The 20,190-nt window shown below is 46.1% G+C and overlaps 1 protein-coding gene across 2 annotated transcripts in view; it reads right to left on the reverse strand.

Annotated features, from left to right (window-relative positions):
* The window catches only part of si:ch211-51c14.1 (protein kinase C and casein kinase substrate in neurons protein 3), a 48,250-nt gene that overhangs the window by 12,430 nt on the left and 15,630 nt on the right, over positions 1-20,190 (reverse strand). For both annotated transcript variants that reach the window (XM_054740215.2, XM_015948733.3), the window contains exons 3-6: positions 17,572-17,728; positions 17,243-17,478; positions 15,895-16,050; positions 5,666-5,841 (exon numbers count right to left, since the gene is read on the reverse strand). In XM_054740215.2, the coding sequence (XP_054596190.2) occupies positions 5,666-5,841; positions 15,895-16,050; positions 17,243-17,478; positions 17,572-17,728 (725 nt within the window). The remainder of the gene's footprint in view (positions 1-5,665; positions 5,842-15,894; positions 16,051-17,242; positions 17,479-17,571; positions 17,729-20,190) is intronic.

The following is a 20,190-nucleotide window of genomic DNA, read 5'->3' on the forward strand; positions in this document are numbered from 1 at the left end:
GGAGACCCAGCCACGTTTCATCTTCAAAGATCTCACTGATGGAAGGAGGTTTTGGCTCAGAATCTCACGATACATGGCCCCATTCATTCTGTCCTTAACACGGATCAGTCGTCCTGTCCCCTTAGCAGAAAAACAGCCCCAAAGCATGATGTTCCCACCCCCATGCTTCACAGTAGATATGGTGTTCTTGGGATGCAACTCAGTATTCTTCTTCCTCCAAACACGACGAGTTGAGTTTATACCAAAAAGTTCTGCTTTGGTTTCATCTGACCACATGACATTCTCCCAATCCTCTGCTGTATCATCCATGTGCTCTCTGGCAAACTTCAGACGGGCCTGGACATGCACTGGCTTCAGCACCGGAACACGTCTGGCACTGCAGGATTTGATTCCCTGCCGTTGTAGTGTGTTACTGATGGTGACCTTTGTTACTGTGGTCCCAGCTCTCTGCAGGTCATTCACCAGGTCCCCCCGTGTGGTTCTGGGATTCTTGCTCACCATTCTCATGATCATTTTGACCCCACGGGATGAGATCTTGCGTGGAGCCCCATATCGAGGGAGATTATCAGTGGTCTTGTATGTCTTCCATTTTCTGATAATTGCTCCCACAGTTGATTTGTTCACACCAAGCTGCTTGCCTATTGTAGATTCACTCTTCCCAGTCTGGTGCAGGTCGACAATTCTTTTCCTGGTGTCCTTCGAAAGCTCTTTGGTCTTGGCCATAGTGGAGTTTGTAGTCTGACTGTTTGAGGCTGTGGACAGGTGTCTTTTATACAAATAATGAGTTCAAACAGGTGCCATTAATACAGGTAACGAGTGGAGGACAGAAAAGCTTCTTAAAGAAGACGTTACAGGTCTGTGAGAGCCAGAGATTTTCCTTGTTTGAAGTGACCAAATACTTATTTTCCACCCTGATTTACAAATAAATTATTTAAAAATCCTGCCATGTGAATTCATGGATTTTTTTTCACATTCTGTCTCTCACAGTTGAAGTGTACCTATGATGTAAATTACTGACCTCTGTCATCATTTTAAATGGGAGAACTTGCACAATCGGTGGCTGACTAAATACTTTTTTGCCCCACTGTACATGTGAAACACAACAAGCATGCCTGACTTTTGTGCTGCACTAATAGACGATGTCTTCAATCACGACAACGTGGGATCACCTTTCATTCGTAACATTTAACATTAACAAACATTCAACTATGTTAGGCTGACAAATCTCTGTCATCTGCTTTGCTTTTGAACTATGATTCAAATAGTGTAAAAAGAAAACGCTCAGTGGCGTCAGCTCTGAGGAAGATCGCAGACACGATCAAAACTGTCAGCAAGGTAAAAAACCTTCCCTGTCTTTCAAAAAGAACCTAAAAATGCAGTCAGAAGAAAAACACAAAAGGTGTTTGTAGTCTTTTGAAAAACCGCTGGTTTATCAAATCCCCCTGATAAATAAATACAATGAATATTCCACACTTACTAATCATGATTTGTGGTTGAGCGTCCACCCTGTGACTGGGAGATCGGGGTTCAAATCCTGACTGGGTCATACCAAAGACTTTAAAATTGGACCCAAAGCCTCCCTGCTTGACACTCAGCTTTAAGGGGTTCAAATGGGGGGTTAAACCACCAATTAGTTCCAGAGCGCAACCACTGCTGAAGCTCACCGCTCTCCACGGGGATGGGTCGAAGGCGGAGATGTAATTTCACCTATGTGCGATGATGACTAATTGGACTTTACCTTTAAAGTGACAGTGTGTACTTTCCCTGGCAATTGGGTGCAGTACATACCCAAATCATTGCAAGAGAGGGGTAATTTTGTATTCAAGTAAGACCTTACCAACAGAAGGCCATTAGGGTCAAAAATCCCTGGGAGCATAGCCTCCAGCAAAGTAACAAGCATTTCAGACTTTCTTTCATTGCTGACAACAAGCGAAGAGGTAAACGTGTAATACAGAGTTTATAAATGGTGAAAGTTTTGTAACCACTTCCTACACATCAGTAAATACATTTTGTCCTCACAGGCTCATGTAGAAGGAAACACGGCGGCTAATAGCCTCTTTTAGAAAACAAGTTCAGCAAATTGTTGCAAGGTTGTCGCGGCATCAGGAAGCCTTAGATTGTTTAAAGGTGGTCAAACCGGTGGTAATGTGGTGCAATCATGTTCTTTATACAAAAGTTTATGCGATGGCAGTATAAAGGGGGTATGGGGATGGTCTCTGCACTGCCGCGGACTTCCGAATATCTTGGACATAACTTGTTCTTTATTGCGTTTAAAGCCCGTTACATTTACATACAACAAGCCGTTACTAAAGGTGTCCTTCCTCCACAGCCCCTGCGTAGTCTCAGGTGATCTGACCTCCAACTCTAATGAAGAAAAGCTCCCTGAACTCTGCATCTCTGCAGTTTATCATCTCTGCTGCTTCTGTTTACAAAAGTGAATTTTACGGCCCGTGTTTACTTTAATTTGCAATATGGTTGCAAGATGGAGCTTGGCAGTAACTCCCAACGTCATCGTGACACCTCCCTCTGTTGCACCAAGGCGTAATATGCATTCACAAGTCTGGCGAAGCGGCAATATTACTGCCAGGATTGGCGGCACGAATGTTGCAAAATTCCCCCAACGCCATGTGGTCACGGCGCACTCATCAGGCACACTGTGGTGGCATGGTGTGTCCTCTAAAAAGGGATGTATCTCTTTAAAGAGACAATGTATAGTTTTTATCGTTAATCTATGTAAATATCCATCAAAATATTTTTGGAAACAAATTAAATGATAATTTATTAACTTCTTATAACTGAGATAAAAAAAAACACAATACAGTCAAAATTTGTCAAACCTACTTCTGAAGATAGAAAACATAAATAATCAAGGGTCTCGTTTATCAAACAGTGCGTAGAATCCGTACTAAAACCGTACTTAAAGAGCAAGTCACCCCCAAATCAACACTTTTTTTCTAATAAACTATATAAATGCGTGTCTAATCGTGCTGCAGACACGTGTAGTCAATAGTTTGGCACTTTAGTGCATTTTAGTTCAAATTTAAATTTTCTGCCTGAAACTGTCAGTGTTGTGCCATTGCCAGGTAAAAACTCTTCACTGCATTTGAATTTAAATCTAACACCGCTATTGGCTAAGAGGTATGCTATGATGTAAACTGGTACATTATGATGTCACAATGTCGTGAGTGTGTGTATTTGTTAGTGGCTCCACCCTCTCGGTCTGCTAGGCAACAGCATTTGTTGCATTTTTCAAACATGAAGCGGGAGTGAAGTACGCTTCTTGCTAGGGGTGACTTGCTCTTTAAGCTCAGCAAAAAAAAAAAGTACTTATGCCAAGTAGGTTTGTGATCTATCAAACGTGGAGTACACACAGCTGCACGCAATCTCCGCTTCATGAATCAGAGATTATCAGTGCGCCCCAGGGCAGCTGTGGCTACATCGTAGCTCATCACCATCAGTGTGTGAATGTGTGTGAATGGATGAACGATACACTGTAGTGTAAAGCGCTTTGGAGTCCTTACTCTGAGAGGCGCTAAACAAGTGCGGGTCATTTGTCATTTAACGAGAATGTTTCTCAGCTGCGTTTTAGTCACATCCCGCCCTCACCACGCCCACTTACTGCCATAAATAGTCGATGCAAAGTGCCTTGTGGATCTCACGCATATACATAAGCTGGCTGTTGCAGCATTTCGATCAAGACCGCAGATCAAGGAAGTGCTATTTCACGAGCAGAAATTCAGGTACCTGTGGGTGAGGTGGAGAAATGAAAGGAAGTGTCACGTTGAGGATGTTTAGGACCCAAATATGCAGATACCCAGATGACAAGAGGCAGAAGTAGAGTCAAAGTAAAAATCCTTTTATTTGGAGGATAAAGCACAAAAAGTAATCCAAGGCAGCGAGCCAAAGTCCAATAAGTACTGGGGAACAGGAACACCCAAAGCTCTTCTTAGAGAACAAAAACCTGGAGATAAAGCTCAACCAAGAGCACGACGACCTGAAGGCAAAAGCTCACAGCAGAGCAACGCTGACAACATACAACAACAAACCGACACCAGACACAGACAAGACAGAGCTTATATACACAGGGAGAAGTGATTAGGGAAAGTGGTGGCAGGTGTGTGGAGTGAGGGCTGGAGGGAAGACAGGTGAACCTAATAATCAAAATGGGCAAACAGAAACAGAGGAGGGCTTTATAAACCTAAAAAACTCTAAAACACAAAACTAAACCTAAAAGGCTGCGGGAAGGATTAACACACACACACACCATCACACAGACACAAATGCACTAATATAAACAGGAATGGGGAATGGACAAGCACACACACACACACACACACACACACACAATGAACTGGGAAATGGACACACACCCACACACAGCTGGGGACAAAGAGGCTGGAGCCGCAACTTGGGGCACAGAGGATAACTAAATGAACACTGGACCTGAGGGGATGATTAAAAGGTCTACAAACAGACGACACCATATAGAGATGCAGACATGACACATGAGGGCACTAGAGGACACAAAAGGAGCACCTAGAGAACAAATGGACAAAAGGAGACACATGAGATGTGACGCCAACACAGACCATGACAGGAAGTGCTTTTGCAAAACAAATAAAGAGAAAATCCACAGAGTGGCACAGCGTTGCTGAAGCCATCAATGCTGAGATCTGTTGCGAATGCAAAAAAATGATTGGATGAGGATTCGATCCCCAGACTCCCAGGTGAACGTCACGAGTGCTAACCAGTCAGCCAAACAGAGATCCCTTGTCCAAGTAGCCAGGGTGCATGATTGATCGGGTCACAGTGACAGGACACACACACTGTCACAGACGCATGACATTCTATCTCAATCTGTCCCCCTACTGATATTATGCATTCCGTATTCTGCGCTTCAGGCTGTGTGTGTGTATGCGTGCATGTGTGTGTGTGCACGCGCGCGCATGTGTGCATGTGGGGGTTCTTGTTCTGTGTGAAAACGAAGCAGTACAAGTGATAATGCTGCAGGATTTCATCATTTTATCCTTCTCAGCAGCAGCACTGCAGGTGCTCTCATGTCCAACATGTGTGTAAGCCAGGTCCTTAGTCAACTTAAAGTTGCGCACATTTTTCCGCTCAGTTTTCTTTCATAAATCCCAAAGTTTGCGTGGAAAGTTGCTTACGCAGTTTTCCGACCCCGTTTTGCACGTAAGCAAGCTTGATAAATGAGGCCCTTGGACTTTATTGGTTGAGGCTCCATGTTTTATGGAGCATCTGGGTGATTCCACAAACAAATTAGTTTGTTTAAACTTCTAATTAATTATTAATTTGTTCCACATCCATCTAAGGTTTCGAGTGAAGCATGACCCCTAAAATAAGAAGATTAACGGAGTGTAAAATTCTTCTCATCATTGCTGTTCTCCCTGGGGACTCGGGATATTTGAAAGTAATTAAGTTTCTTTTTATCTATTTTTTCCCTTTATTAAAGTTAAAGGAAGTTAGTGAGAAACACTGATGCTCTAACTTGGAGAGGAACAGGTTTTAATTAGGGTTAAATTAACTTAGATTATTGATATAACACACTAAAGTGCACGGCCACGCGTGAGGCAGGGAGATCTTCCTGGAACACCGTGAATTACCGTGATTTCATCGGCTCATCGGCAGAGACAGATAAAATCTTCACCTCTCATTGCTGGTGACGTCCAGATGTTTGTGGATGGAGAGGAAGGCCTGCTTCAGAAACGTGATCCTCTTGCGTTCTTCGTCCTGTGATTGATCAAAAATGGCCTCCATCTCCTCCATGTAGCGAGGAACGTACTTGTTAACCTCCTCCAGAACCTTCTCATACCGAGCACGGACCTGAGGGGAGAGGCCAGAGTTGTGTGAAGAAATAAGCCATTATGCAGTAGCCCAAAACATTATGACTACTGTGTAAATGACTCAAGGGTCAGAATACCATCTTTATGACTTTAATGTGGTTCAGTCAGAAAAAACTGAAACAATGTTACAATAAGCCCACTTTTCTTCTCAAGTACAGGGTTTACTTCATTTTTTCAAAGCTTACCTGAAGTAAGAGATATTTTTGTAAAGGTGTTGTTCACTCGTTTAATCAATACATTTGAAGTAGTCTGGTACGAATGAATGCCTTGCAAGCCATACTCAGGACAAACCCCCCCAAGAAAGGCCTGGATCAGCAGGGATAAGTCTGCCTCATCAGAGAAGAACCAGGGCTGCCAACTTTTGAACACTTCAAAGAGTGAGACAGGGTCATGGGGTCGGGAGTGGACAATTCGCCGACCGTTTAGAGCAGCGGGGTTTATTACTATTGAGTCTTTTTGTGCTCTACTTTTTTATTTTTTATTTCTACTCTGTACGGAAGAGGATTAGAGCTACGGACAAGAAAAAAAAAGGAAAAGAAAGAGAATTCTTACTTTTTTCTCAAAATTCTGACTTTCAATCTTGGAAGTCTGACAGGGAATTCTGCAGAAAAAAATCAGAATTCTCTTTCTTTTCTTATTTTTTTTTCTTTTCAGTGGCCCTAACCCTCTTCCGTACCTCTGACTTTACAGAAGGATTTGACCTCTGTTTAATACAAATGTTCTTTTCATGAGGAAAATTTAACATCCAACTCTCCTGAACTTCTTTACATTATCTATCTATCTATCTATCTATCTATCTATCTATCTATCTATCTATCTATCTATCTATCTATCTATCTATCTATCTATCTATCTATCTATCTATCTATCTATCTATCTATCTATCTATCTATCTATCTATCTATCTATCTATCTATCTATCTATCTATCTATCTATCTATCTATCTAACTATCTATCATCTATCTATCTATCTATCTATCTATCTATCTATCTATCTATCTATCTATCTATCTATCTATCATCTATCTATCTATCTATCTATCTATCTATCTAACTATCTATCTGTCTATCTATCTATCTATCTATCTATCTATCTATCTATCTATCTATCTATCTATCTATCTATCTATCTATCTATCTATCTATCTATCTATCTATCTATCTATCTATCTATCTATCTATCTATCTATCTATCTATCTATCTATCTATCTATCTATCTATCTGTTGTCAGAGTCCAAGCCCCCAGGCCGGGCTCTCCCAGCTGACCGGCTTCCGTCTTGGACCACATTACCCAGCATGCCCTCGCGGGGATTCCCTCCACGTTTCACCTGCGTCAATCCATGTCTATATATGGAAGACGCTACACCGGCTCTTCACTCAGTCATCGTTCCACCGTGATCCATGATCAGAGTATTTCCAAAGCTACTACAGCTAAACCTCCACCTTTCCTCCTCAGACCTCATCCGTCAGCCGTTCCAGCACCGCTTTCAGCCCACCATCTGTATAATAAACGCTCTTACTCCCGAACCCAGTCTTCGAGTCTGACAGGATGACTGAGTCTATTAATCCAGCGGAGTTCGAGCAGGTGAAGAGAAAGATGGAGCAACTGGTGAACGAGAACGTTCAGCTCCACGCCCAGGTCGACCGGCTTAACACCAGACTGAACTCCCAGACCGATCTCTCCATGCAGTTGTCTACTGCCGTCACGGCACTCCAGCAGCAGGTTCATGCTCTCCACCTGCAAGCCCTCACTCCACCGACGGGAGAGCCACACTTCAGTCTCCCGGAGAAGTGGAATGGAGAGACGGGGAGTCCAGACGGTCTGCTCGCTACCCTCGAGATGCAGTTCGAGTGCCACCCAGGACGCTTTCCCACTGCGCGTTCTCGAGTGGCACAGCTCACCTCCCTGCTCACCGGACGCGCGGCAGAGTGGGCTGCTGCGCTCTATAATTCTAAATCACCGGACTGCAATGACTACGCTACATTCGTGGCTGCCCTCAGAAAGACGTTTGTTCCACCCAGCAGCGAAATGGGGGCAGAGGCACGACTCCTAAAACTCCGCCAGAAGGAGCGCTCTGTGTGCGCTTATGCGTCGGACTTCCGCACCATCTCCGCCAAGCTGCGGTGGGATGACTCTGCCCTTCGAGCCGTCTTCTTGGAGGGACTGGCAACCTACATCCGGGATGAGATGGCGGGAAAGGAGCTGCCCCAGAACCTGGATGAAGTGGTGGATCTGGCGTTGCGCATGGATCAGCGGGTTCTGGTTCGGCCCAAGCCCTTCACTCGCCCATCCAGGGTGCCTGGACCTCTTCCTCGTTCCCCCACGCCTGCTCCCGGACCCGCTTCTACTGATGAGCCCATGCAATTTGGCCACCTTCCTCCAGAGGAGAGACAGCGACGGTGGCGCGAGGGTCTCTGTGCCTATTGTGGCTCCTCCCACCACAGACGCCTGAACTGTCCATTACGTTTGGGAAACGAAGGAACCCACTGAGTATCGGGGTCGCTCAGCCTGGGTCACCTTCAGCCCCCACCTCTTCAAATCGACTCCTTCTTTATGTTACCCTCCTTCATGGTGAGGCCTCACTCCAGATGCATGCGCTGGTGGACTCGGGGGCCGCTGACAATTTCATGGACATGGATCTGGCTAAGCGCCTACGGATCCCCATGACCCCCTTGGAGAGAGTTGTGCCAGTGACCTCGGTGGACGGTAGGCCCCTCCAACCCTATCCGGTCCAAAACCGAACCCAGCCACTCCAGATGATTGTCCAAGGCCACAGAGAGACCATCCAGTTCCTGATCATATGTGCTCCCTCCTCTCCTCTAATCCTGGGATTTCCCTGGCTCCGTCTCCATGACCCCCGGATTTCCTGGTCCCAGGGCCGCCTTTTGGAATGGGGGGCCCAGTGCCAGGCCCACCTCTCTCCTCCTCCATCCATGCCAGACTGCCCGGCCGGTGACCCTGGTCCTACACCGCCCAATCTGCCACTGCCCTACCGGGACCTGGCTGCGGTGTTCGACAAGCGGCGCGCCACCACACTGCCTCCTCACCGCCCGTACGACATGGAAATTAAGCTGCAACCAGGAACCAGTGCACCCCGGGGGCGCCTTTTTTCTCTCTCTCCCGCCGAGTCCAGAGCCATGGAGGAATATATTGACCATGCCCTCCGGCAGGGTTTCATCCGACCCTCGTCGTCCCCAGGTGCCGCAGGCTTCTTCTTTGTGAGGAAAAAGGAGGGTGATCTCCGCCCCTGTATAGATTACAGAGGACTGAACAAGATCACAGTCAGAGATCGTCATCCTCTGCCGCTCCTCACGTCCGCCCTGGATGCCATCTCCCAGGCGCGGATTTTCACCAAGCTGGACCTCCGGAGCGCCTACAACCTGGTCCGTATCAAAGCTGGAGATGAGTGGAAGACAGCGTTCATCACCCCCACCGGTCACTGGGAGTACCAGGTCATGTCCTTTGGACTGAGCAATAGCCCCGCCGTTTACCAACGCTTCATCAATGATGTCCTCCGTGACATGTTGGGACAGTGGGTGTTTGCCTACCTGGATGACATTCTGATCTACTCCAAGTCAGAGGCCGAACACTACCACCATGTTCGCGCTGTCCTGACCCGGCTCCTGGACAACAACCTGTTCGGTAAGCCCGAGAAGTGCTCCTTCCACCAGCGGTCCGTTTCATTCCTGGGCTACCTGATTTCGGATCAAGGTCTAACTATGGACCCTCAGAAAGTCCAGGCGGTGAAGGACTGGCCCCTACCAACCAGCCTGAAGCAACTGCAGAGTTTTCAGGGTTTCTGCAATTTTTACCGTCGATTTATCAGAGACTTTAGCACCATTGTGGCGCCTCTCACCTCTCTCACCCGACCGAGCCCTCCTGGTCAACCGTTCCGGCTCACCCCAGATGTCGTTCGGGCCTTCCACTACCTAGTCGCTCGTTTCACATCGGCTCCTATCCTGCACCATCCGGATCAGGCAGTCCCTTTTGTGGTCAAGGTTGACGCTTCGGATGTCAGCGCCGGCGCCATCCTGTCCCAAGGCGGCCCAGATGACAGGCTACACCCCTGCGCCTACTTCTCCAGGAAGTTTTCCACCACCCAGCAGAAGTACGGCGTAGGGGATCGCGAGCTGCTGGCCATAAAATGGGCATTGGAGGAATGGAGGCAGTGGCTTCTGGGCACCCCTCAGCCGTTCACCATCTGGACTGACCACCAGAACCTAACCCACATCCGGTCCGCCAAGCAGCTAAATCCTCGCCAGGCTCGCTGGGCCCTCTTCTTCGAACCCTACGAGTTCCATCTCGCCTATCGCCCAGGGACTAAAAACCAGAAGGCGGACGCCCTCTCCCGCCAGTTCACACATTCAGCGCCCACGTCCGAGCCGGCGCCCATCCTCCCGGAGCACCGTTTCGTGGCCCACCTTGGGTGGCCTTTGGAGGAGGCCACCCAAAACGCCCTCCGGGATGACCCAGCGCCGCCAGAGACCCCCGCCAGTCGGCTGTACGTCCCTGCGGCCTGTCGCAGTGAGGCGTTGGCCTGGGCCCACTCATCACGCGGGCTTCTCTCGGACTCTCAAGTTCTTGAAACGGGCTCTCTGGTGGCCACGTATGGAGAGGGACGTTAAGGAATTCACGAGCGCCTGTGACGTCTGTGCCCGCTCTAAGGCATCAACCCAGGCTCCGGTTGGCACCCTCAGACCTCTTCCGGTGCCCAGCCGCCCCTGGTCCCATGTGGGGCTGGACTTTGTCACAGGTCTCCCGCCGGTCAACGACCTCAACACCATCCTAACAGTCACTGACCGGTTTTCCAAAGCTTTTCACTTCATCGCCCTCCCGGGCCTTCCCTCGGCCCGACGCACTGCAGAACTGTTTCTGGAGAATGTGGTGCGTCTCCACGGGTTCCCGGTCGACGTGGTCTCAGATCGTGGTCCCCAGTTCATGGCCCGTTTCTGGAAAGCCTTCTGCCATCTAGTGGGAGCTTCTGTCAGCCTGTCTTCGGGCTACCACCCACAGACCAACGGTCAATCGGAGCGGGCGAACCAACAGTTGGGCCGGTACCTCCGCTGCTTTGTCTCGGCCCAGCCCTCGCAGTGGCCTAAGTACCTCCTCTGGGCGGAGCTGTCCCATAATCTTCACACCTCCTCGGCCACTCAGATGTCCCCTTTCGAGGTCTGCTATGGCTACCAGCCCCCAGTCTTCGCCCACCAGGAACCCGAAGTCACGGTGCCAGCCGCTCAATCCCTGGTGAGACGTTGCAAGAACGCATGGATCAAGGCGCGGGCCTCCATTACCCGGGCCAACGCCCGTTACTCACACCAACACCTCCGCAGGCACCGCCCGGGTCCCTCCTATGCTCCAGGGGACAAGGTCTGGGTGTCCACGGCAGGCCTCCGGGTCCGCGCCGGTTCCAGGAAGCTCGCTCCCAGGTTCCTCGGGCCCTACCCCGTGCAGGAGGTCATCAACCCGGTCACGTACCGGCTGCGGCTGCATACAAGCCTTCGCGTCCATCCTACCTTCCACACCTCCCGGCTCAAGCCTTACGTGGAATCCCCCCTCCTGCCACCTCAGGCTCCAGCACCTCCGCCGGCCCGCTTCCTCGACGGTGAGCCCATCTACACAGTCCGGCGCATTCTGGACGCTCTCCGCCGGGGTCGGGGCTGGCAGTACCTTGTAGATTGGGCGGACTACGGCCCCGAGGAATGCTCCTGGGAGCCGGCCCGCTCCATCTTGGACCCTGCCCTCATCTCGGACTTCTGGGCCCACCGAGGTGGCCCGGGGACTTCTGGAGCCGTCCCTGGACCGGGAGGTCCTGTCAGAGTCCAGGCCCCCAGGCCGGGCTCTCCCAGCTGACCGGCTTCCGTCTTGGACCACATTACCCAGCATGCCCCTCGCGGGGATTCCCTCCACGTTTCACCTGCGTCATCCATGTCTATATATGGAAGACGCTACACCGGCTCTTCACTCAGTCATCGTTCCACCGTGATCCATGATCAGAGTATTTCCAAAGCTACTACAGCTAAACCTCCACCTTTCCTCCTCAGACCTCATCCGTTCCAGCACCGCTTTCAGCCCACCATCTGTATAATAAACGCTCTTACTCCCGAACCCAGTCTTCGAGTCTGACATCCATCTATCTATCTATCTATCTATCTATCTATCTATCTATCTATCTATCTATCTATCTATCTATCTATCTATCTATCTATCTATCTATCTATCTATCTATCTATTAGCAGTAAAGAGTTACAGCTACATGTCACAAATGTCACACAGGAACTTTTACTTATAATTAATGTACATTTTTTAAATTTCCATCTAGGGGTGGGCAATAACATGTCATTCATAATATTACCAGTTATTATTTCCTGCCAAGAAAAACAATCTATCATGTTAAGCTAACTTCATGATGTAATTGCCTTCACTAAACAGAGGATTATGCTCATGTGGGTCATCAGCATAGATGTAGTTATTGAAGTTATCTAAGCAAACATGGCTGGAATCAGTTTTACTGTAATCTGTGTCTCTAAGTGTGTGTGCCGCTGTAATGAGTGGATGGCCCCACTGTGGGACTAATAAAATGTACTCTAATCTACTCTATTAATTCATATCAGCCAGTAGGAAAAAAGATGTTTAAGTAATTGTGGCCCTTCCAGGCTTCCGTACCAGTAACCTGGTTGTGGAGGAGGGGTTCGTCTCACAAACAGGAAAAACACACTGGTGAAGCGGAGTATGAAAGTATTAGGATTCCTAATGCTTTCATTCACCGCATCATCAACTAATGTAGAGGGAACATGTGAGGGAGTCCCCACGGTAGGAAGCCCAGCTTGCTGTGAGCGAGAGTAGCGAGGATCTGTGGCTGATGAGTGAAAAGAAAAGAAAAACATTCGGGACTGAAGCTCCGTCAACACCGGCTGGTGACGCGGCTGCATTTATAAATAAAGTACGTCATTTTGATGGCACGCGCAGCCCAGCTCATGGTTCTGGGAGAACCGGGCCCGTCCCATCAGCAGCAGGTGGAGCTCACCGCTCCGCCCATCTCACAACCAGAGCGGAAAAAAGCACATCGGCTTGGATTATACAGATGGGATTCTGCGTGTGAAACAATGCCAGTTAAAGTATTACTAAGTGTTGTTTGTGTGCATGATGTTCAGTAGCTAATGCTATAGTTAACATCATCTGGGTTATTTTTCCTAAAACCCAACACACCTTGTGCGTGATGCGCGTTTGGGGAGCGCAGGCGCTGGTTTAGTGTGAGAGATTGGAGGTGTGGCGTGAGAGCGTGTGAAGAGGGTCAAATGTGTGTGTCTCACGCTCAGTGCGTGAGAGTTGGCAGGTGGATCATGTGAACCATTGGTCCAAATAACTGACAGTCACTATGGTGAACCATTCATGCAAGGCTATCGTCTTGCGTGCTTCCTGCGCAAAGCGAAGGTTGTGCTCCCTACAGATGCCTCTGTCGCTGGTTTTCTGCTCTACAGGTAAGCTAAAGTTCGGCGTGCTATCTGGAGAAATTCATGTCAGCTTACTGCTAGAAGAAGTTAGCTGCAAGACCGGCAGCTACTTGTAAACACAGCGTGGGCGTTTTCTCTCATGCGCAGTTTTTCAAAACGGGGAGAGGGTGGTTCTTTCTTAAAATTCAGAAACATTCACCGCCATACCATTACAGTTTTTCTCAGTTGCTTCGGTGCATTTCTCACAACAGAATTAAACTTTTGCACAACAGTTAGTTCAACCTCCACAACATGTAGTCGTTGTGGCACAACCTAGTGGTGGTTTCATGTTCATTTCGTCCAAATGCCTCTGGACATGAAGCAGTTGAATAAGTACAAATGTCTAAAGAATGGTCACTTTTGACTTGCTGTTCATCACCATCTCCTTGCTTTTATCATGAATGTCACAATTATTGATACTTGTACCGGCTGAATAGTCACTGTCCTTACAACTAATAGTCTTCATTCCATTGCTTGTGTCATTGCACTCAAAATTGTTGAACATCTTGTCAAATAATTAGTACACCCGTTTTGAAAACCCTATTTTTAAGGAGTTTCCATGGAAATCTCCATAAATTACTTTTCTCAGGTGAACCTTATCTCACGCTAACGAATACTGGTGTGTGTCCAGGTGACAATCAGACAATGTATGTAGTGGTTTGGGATAATGTTATCTTCCATCACTCTGCTGTAGTCAGGCAGTGGTTTGCAGCACACGGCAGGATGCTTATGGAGTTTCTTCCTCCTTACACTCCATTCCTAAATCCAATTGAGGAGTTTTTCTCTTCCTGGAGGTGGAAGGTATGTGACAGGCATCCACATGTCCAAATGGCCCTGCTAGCAGCTATGGATGCAGCTTGTGATGACATCACAGCAGATTCCTGCTGAGGGTGGATTCGACACTCCAGAAGATACTTTCCCCGATGCATCGATAGAGCTGGCATTCGCTGTGATGTTGATGAAAATAAGTGGGCAGACAGACGGGAGTGTCTAGATATCAATGATTGATATGCAGCAGTGTCTGTTCAGGTATTTTTTTGTTTGTTTCATAACTACTGCAGTAAGGTTTACTGTCTAAATGAGTTTATGTTTGCTGCAAAATGTTTTTTTACTGTATTTCCCCAGTTGCACAATGCTGTGAACAGTTTTAAGTAAATATTATCAAGAGTGCATATGAAGTGTCTTGATTTTCCTTTATGATTTATGGTTTTCAACCAAAATGCCATGCATGCTGTCCAGACTTGACATGTCATTGGGAAGCACCTACAAAGAAATCTGTCACAATGAGAATATGTTCAAACCATTTGATTTTGTGACCAAAGGTGCTGGTGTAATGACTTGTAATTGTGACAGCCCTGACACTTTGATTGATATGAGTACTTGCTTTTGACGAATATATTATCTGTTTTGATTAAGGGACTTGCTTTTGAAGCATTTACTACTTATTTTGGGCAGCTGACTTGCTTTTGAACAACTGACATTTCTTTTTGATGAAGTGACTCACTTTTGCATGTTATCCACCGTGTTTTGCAGTTTGCACTAATAGTTTTGAGAAAAGCCTTAGTAGTGGTGCAGAGATCAATTCTGTTGTGAGAATTGCACCAAAGCAACTGAGAAAAGCTGTAACACGGCAGGAGTCTTGTTTCGGATGGGATAACAGCAACGCGACTCTACAACCAAATCTGTTAGTTCTGTAATGCTGATGCTTCATCTCCACAAATAACACCAGCCTGCCATGTGGTGAAGTTGCTAATGCTAACGGTTAGCTTCTGCTTGTGTCGTCTTGGGTTTGTAAGCAGGGGCGCCTCCAGAAAATTTAGATAGGGTTGGCCAGTCGGGGTCCAAATTTTTTTTGGGGTGGCACGCAAAAAGCTATGGAGGTAAAAACTTCTTTTAAATGGTGAACAGCAGAAACATGTATTTTTTTTATTCTGATTATTTCTTTACTCATTGATTGTATTATTTATAATTTGTTTCACAATTATGTCTTGAATAAATAAGATCCATTTATAGTTTGAGTGAACAATAATATGATTCATTAACATTGGCTTTTGCTGGGGGGGGGGCAGCAATTTTCTACCCTAACCCAAACCCTAGCCCTAGCCACCCCTTGGGGGTGCCATTGTTTGTGAGCAGTGGATTCTTAACACATCTTTATGCTTAAACCAGTTGTATTGACCTTTTGTCACGCTTGAGTTCAGATCTTAAAGGATGAAAACAAGAAAACATTCCATTAAATGTAAAAATATTAATTAAACTTAATATTCTCCAAACTTGGTCACCATGGTGACGGAGCTTTCTGACACGTTCAGGGGCAACTTTTCTTGTGGAGTGGAAGCTGCTGATTGAACCTCCATCTGTGCACATTTTTGACATTATTTGTCCCAAGTCTCAGTACAATGTAGTAAAATCAAAGTTTTGTTAACCTCTGTAACATGCTGAGCTTTGAGACTTCAAACAGCAGATAAATGAGCAGAACAGACGGAGCTCAATCTGCTCCTCAGACCCCAAAAAGAAAAACTGAGACATTAGAGTCTCACCTTCTCAGCCTCCTGCTGAGCCCGTTCTCTCTCCTCCTGGATCTTCTTCTGTTTGTCGATGGCGACATCCGGGTTTCCCTGAGCGTGAGCCTCTCGCTCCCTGGCTGCATGCTCTTTTCGGCTAACCTTATGGTACGCTCTTCTGGCTTTGTCAAGCTGTGGAGAAACCCCATCTGGGATGAAAATACTCTCACAACCATAAAAATACCAGCCTCCAAACATTTCATTCAAAAGTACTTGACACTTGAATCTGATTTTGGAAATATCTACTAGTTTCTGTTGAAGACCAGCTTCACTAGTTTTTTCAACACATTTGCAGTAGACTCCACTATAGATGAAGGCCTTGTGAGTCAATCTCTGGGGTAAGATAAGGGAAAGATGGCAGGATCTTATATCGCTGCTAACTGGTTAACAGCGCCACTACTCTACTGACTCAATTTGCTCTACAACGTTGATGTTTTATTTCTACAAATAACTCAAGCCTGAAGGAGTTTTGCTTTGTGGTGGAGGTGCTAATGCTAATGCTAACGATTAGCTTCTATTAATCGAGGCATGCATTGCTCTCTCCTGGATACTAAACCAGCCACAGCCTTTCCCGTGGCGAGCCAAGATGGACGAGTCCACAAATGCTAATTTAGTGTGACTGTGTAGCTTTTTCTGACCCAAGATTTTCCCCATCTAATTTCTATTGGCAGCTAATGCAGGAAATAGGGGTCGAAGACTATTTTCATGTTTGGCCTGCATGTGAAACTTAGCGTGTCAAAAGTAACAAGTGGGTTTCCCAGTGGACCTGCTCTCTAAGGCGACTAAAGTATGCACATTAAAACGCCCCCAAATGTTACTTTCCAAGTACAAAACTGTGATCATAAAGAAGTTTTGCAGCAAAGAGCCTAAATGCAGGACCTGCAGGAAGTAACGTTCCTGAATGTGGCCGTTTAATCTTCACCAAAGAGAATATTTGTACCCTCTGATGAGATAAAACCTCACAGTTCAACACAAAGCCATGAGAGTGCAACAGATAAGAATAATATGAACAGATAAAATGAATCCTACAAGCTCTTAGACCATTTCTGGTGCTTCAGAAGGACAAACGGCTCTTATTCTAGAAGCTGAGGAGATCAAGAAAAATTGCAATCATTTTCAGCACACGCTCAGAAAGGTTGAATTCATTATGAGGTTAGTAACAAGAGTGGACACTTTTTAATTAAAGCAGTTAACAAATGTCATTTCCTGCTTCTTGGATCATATAAAAACAGAACAGTTAAAGCTTTGTGTGTCACATGTCATAGTCACGCAATTTTTTTTGTCCCATTGAGACAAATCTTAGTGATAATTTGAGGACTCCTACCTTCTTAAGGCGCTTGGCCCACGGTTTCTGAGCACGTGCAAACCCGGTGTCAATGTCCTGAGTCTCCTTGAAGCCTCCAAATAACTTCTTGTGAAAGGTGTCCTTCTGCCAGGTCCTGACCCGGTCTGCGTCTTCCGACACCAGGGAGCGACAGATGGAGGCGTGTAAAGAGGCCAGCCGGTCAGCGGAGGACAGGAAACACTGCCAGGCTTTGAGAAGAGATCCGTAAAGAGGACCTGATGTGGATGCAGAGAAGACCATTTTTAGACCAGAAGAGCATCAAATATGTCTAAAAACAAACAAACTGTGTGACTGTTGGGAGCTCTCACTGGAGTCCACTACTGGTTTCCATTTGTTGCTCCATTCCCCGAGCTGCTGAGCATACTGCCTCTCCACACGTGCTCTTTCTTGGAAACACGCTACGATGTCATTGCAGGCCTGGAAAGCATCTTCTGTTCGCTTTACGGTGCGTTGGTAGTTCCCAGGCTGTCAGGACACAGAGAGGAAGAGGAGTGAGGAGAGGCTGGTGTGAGTGGGTCAGTGGACTTTGACTCTACTGGAAAAGTAGGGTGTGAAACCCTAACCCTAACCCTATATCCATATGAGATATGCACTTGGCAAGTATGTTTTTTGCAAATACACTAGAAAGTCCGTTCTACAGAGCACGGGAAGACGAGGACTGCATTTGGAACAGAACCGTTCTCCGTAGCATCATGACAACAAGCGCTGCTTGTTAAAAAAAACAACGCGACATTAAACTAAGAGACTAGTTTGTTCCTTAAATAACAAAATAACAACAAATACATATTATTTGTATAATATGTGGTCCACTTTTGACTAAAATAACAGCATTTCCTGCTGTTAAGTGAAGAAAAAAGTAATTTTTTCATCAGAGCAGAGCTATTTAATGCAATGCTGCTTATGTGTTGATGGTGAGTTTGATTATTAGCATTTTGAGGAATCTGGAGAAAAAAATGCACACAGCTAATTTTACAGGTTACACACAATTATTTACAATAACAGACAACTAAATATTTCTTTATTTGTATTTCTGATTTGAAACTCTACAGTTATGAGCTTTGGCATTCAGAGAATAACGACTTGCGACACAATGCAATATGGGATACTTTGTTCTCACAAGTCCACAGAAGGATGTAATAATGCATCCTCTACATAATGGGCGGAGCAGGAAACATCCAGGGAACTTTAAGCAAACTTGCCATGTTATGTTCTTAGGACTGGAACAGGACTTGGGCCATTGTTGGGGCAGCAGTAGCTCAGGAGGTAGAGCGGGTTGCCTCATGATCATGGGTCATGGGTCCGATTCCAGCTCCCGTCAGGGGTATTCTACTGTTGTGTCCTTGGGCAAGACACTTCAGCCAACTTGCCTGGGTTGGTGGTGGTCAGAGGCCCCCAGGGCGGCTGTGGCTACAAAGTAGCCTACCATCACTAGCAGTGTGTGAATGTGAGAGTGCATAAAAGTGTCTTTGAGTGTCCTAAACAAGCGCTACATAAGTGTGATTATTATTATTATTATTATTATTATTAATGCTTCAAAAGAACGTGAGTACACAAGTACAGACAAACTTACACGTACTGAGAAACACCCCAAATGTTTATCTTGTTTCCAACAACTCAAATAAAAGAGAATGTGGGGAAAATATTGTGTTCATGGCCTAACTGTTAGTTTGACATCATGTTTACTAAACCTATTTATACATTTCTAAGAGCTTTGCCTCTTGAGCAGCTTTAGTGCTTTCCTCAGGTCCTGCAGGTCTTCTGCCCTCTGGTGGAAGAACTAGGTACAGCAAGTGACAAGTGCAAACTCTTTTTAAAATGTAATTTTATTTTTTGTTGTATTGTTGTATGCGTACAAAGTAATGTATGGATAATTATCTCATTTTTATTATTCCATTTGCCAACAAATATTTCCCTTTTTAAGAAAAACATTTTTTCTGAATTTTTTTTATTTAACGTATGAAACATTATAGAGTGCACATTCAGGGCAGAGATGATCAGAGCGGATGGAAGGTCTATTTCTATGTTAAACAGAATAAAACAGAGGTCTCAGGTGTCATCTGTCCAACACCTCCAGTCCAGCTGTGACTCTCCTCCCCTGGCACTCTCACAGCTGTTCACACCTGAAACAGGTTGGTCTGTTAGACAAGCAACCCACAGGTGATGACCTGAATTACACCTTTGATGGCAGGTGGACCACTGACTTCTATGGACCAAGTGTGGATGTCCCCTCAACAGCTTCTAAACCCGAAACTTCTCTGTGACAAGTGAAGAATCATTTGAGATGTGAAACGTCTTCAGGAACCGAGAGAAAACATCCATTTGCCTTTCATAGCTGCAAGGATCAGAGAGGGAGACTTTCTCCTATCAAAGTTCACTTTGCATCCTCATGAGATGTCACAAGAGAAATAAAGACCTCTGTGTCACAAAACTAAAGTTGAGACTTTAAGAGTTGTTCCTGTGTGGTGGAAGAAGTACTTGATGTTTTTACTTAAGTAAAAGTACAGATATCATTGTAGAAAAAGTTAAGTAAAAGTAGAAGCATCCAAGAAATGTTTGACTAAAGTAAAAGTATTAAATGTGTTGGAGTAAAAGTAAAAGGTAGGCCTCTGACACAGAAATATTAACAATGTTGGTTCCTGCTAACTGTAATAGTTGCTGTTCACTGATAAGATCAAGTTATGTGTGTGTGTGTGTGTGTGTGCATGTACGCGTGCGCGCGTGCGTGCGTGCGTGTGTGTGTGTGTGTGTGTGTGTGTGTGTGTGTGTGTGTGTGTGTGTGTGTGTGTGTCTGCTCTGTCTTCTCAATCCCCAGTGAGTCGTGGAGGATGGCAGCTTATACTGAGCCAGGATCCTCTGGAGGTTTCTTCCTGTTAAAAGGGAGTTTTCCTCTCCACTGTCGCTAAATGCTTGCATAGTATGAGGATTAC

This window comes from Nothobranchius furzeri, chromosome 5 (assembly GCF_043380555.1).
Source record: "Nothobranchius furzeri strain GRZ-AD chromosome 5, NfurGRZ-RIMD1, whole genome shotgun sequence".
Taxonomy (NCBI): domain Eukaryota; kingdom Metazoa; phylum Chordata; class Actinopteri; order Cyprinodontiformes; family Nothobranchiidae; genus Nothobranchius; species Nothobranchius furzeri.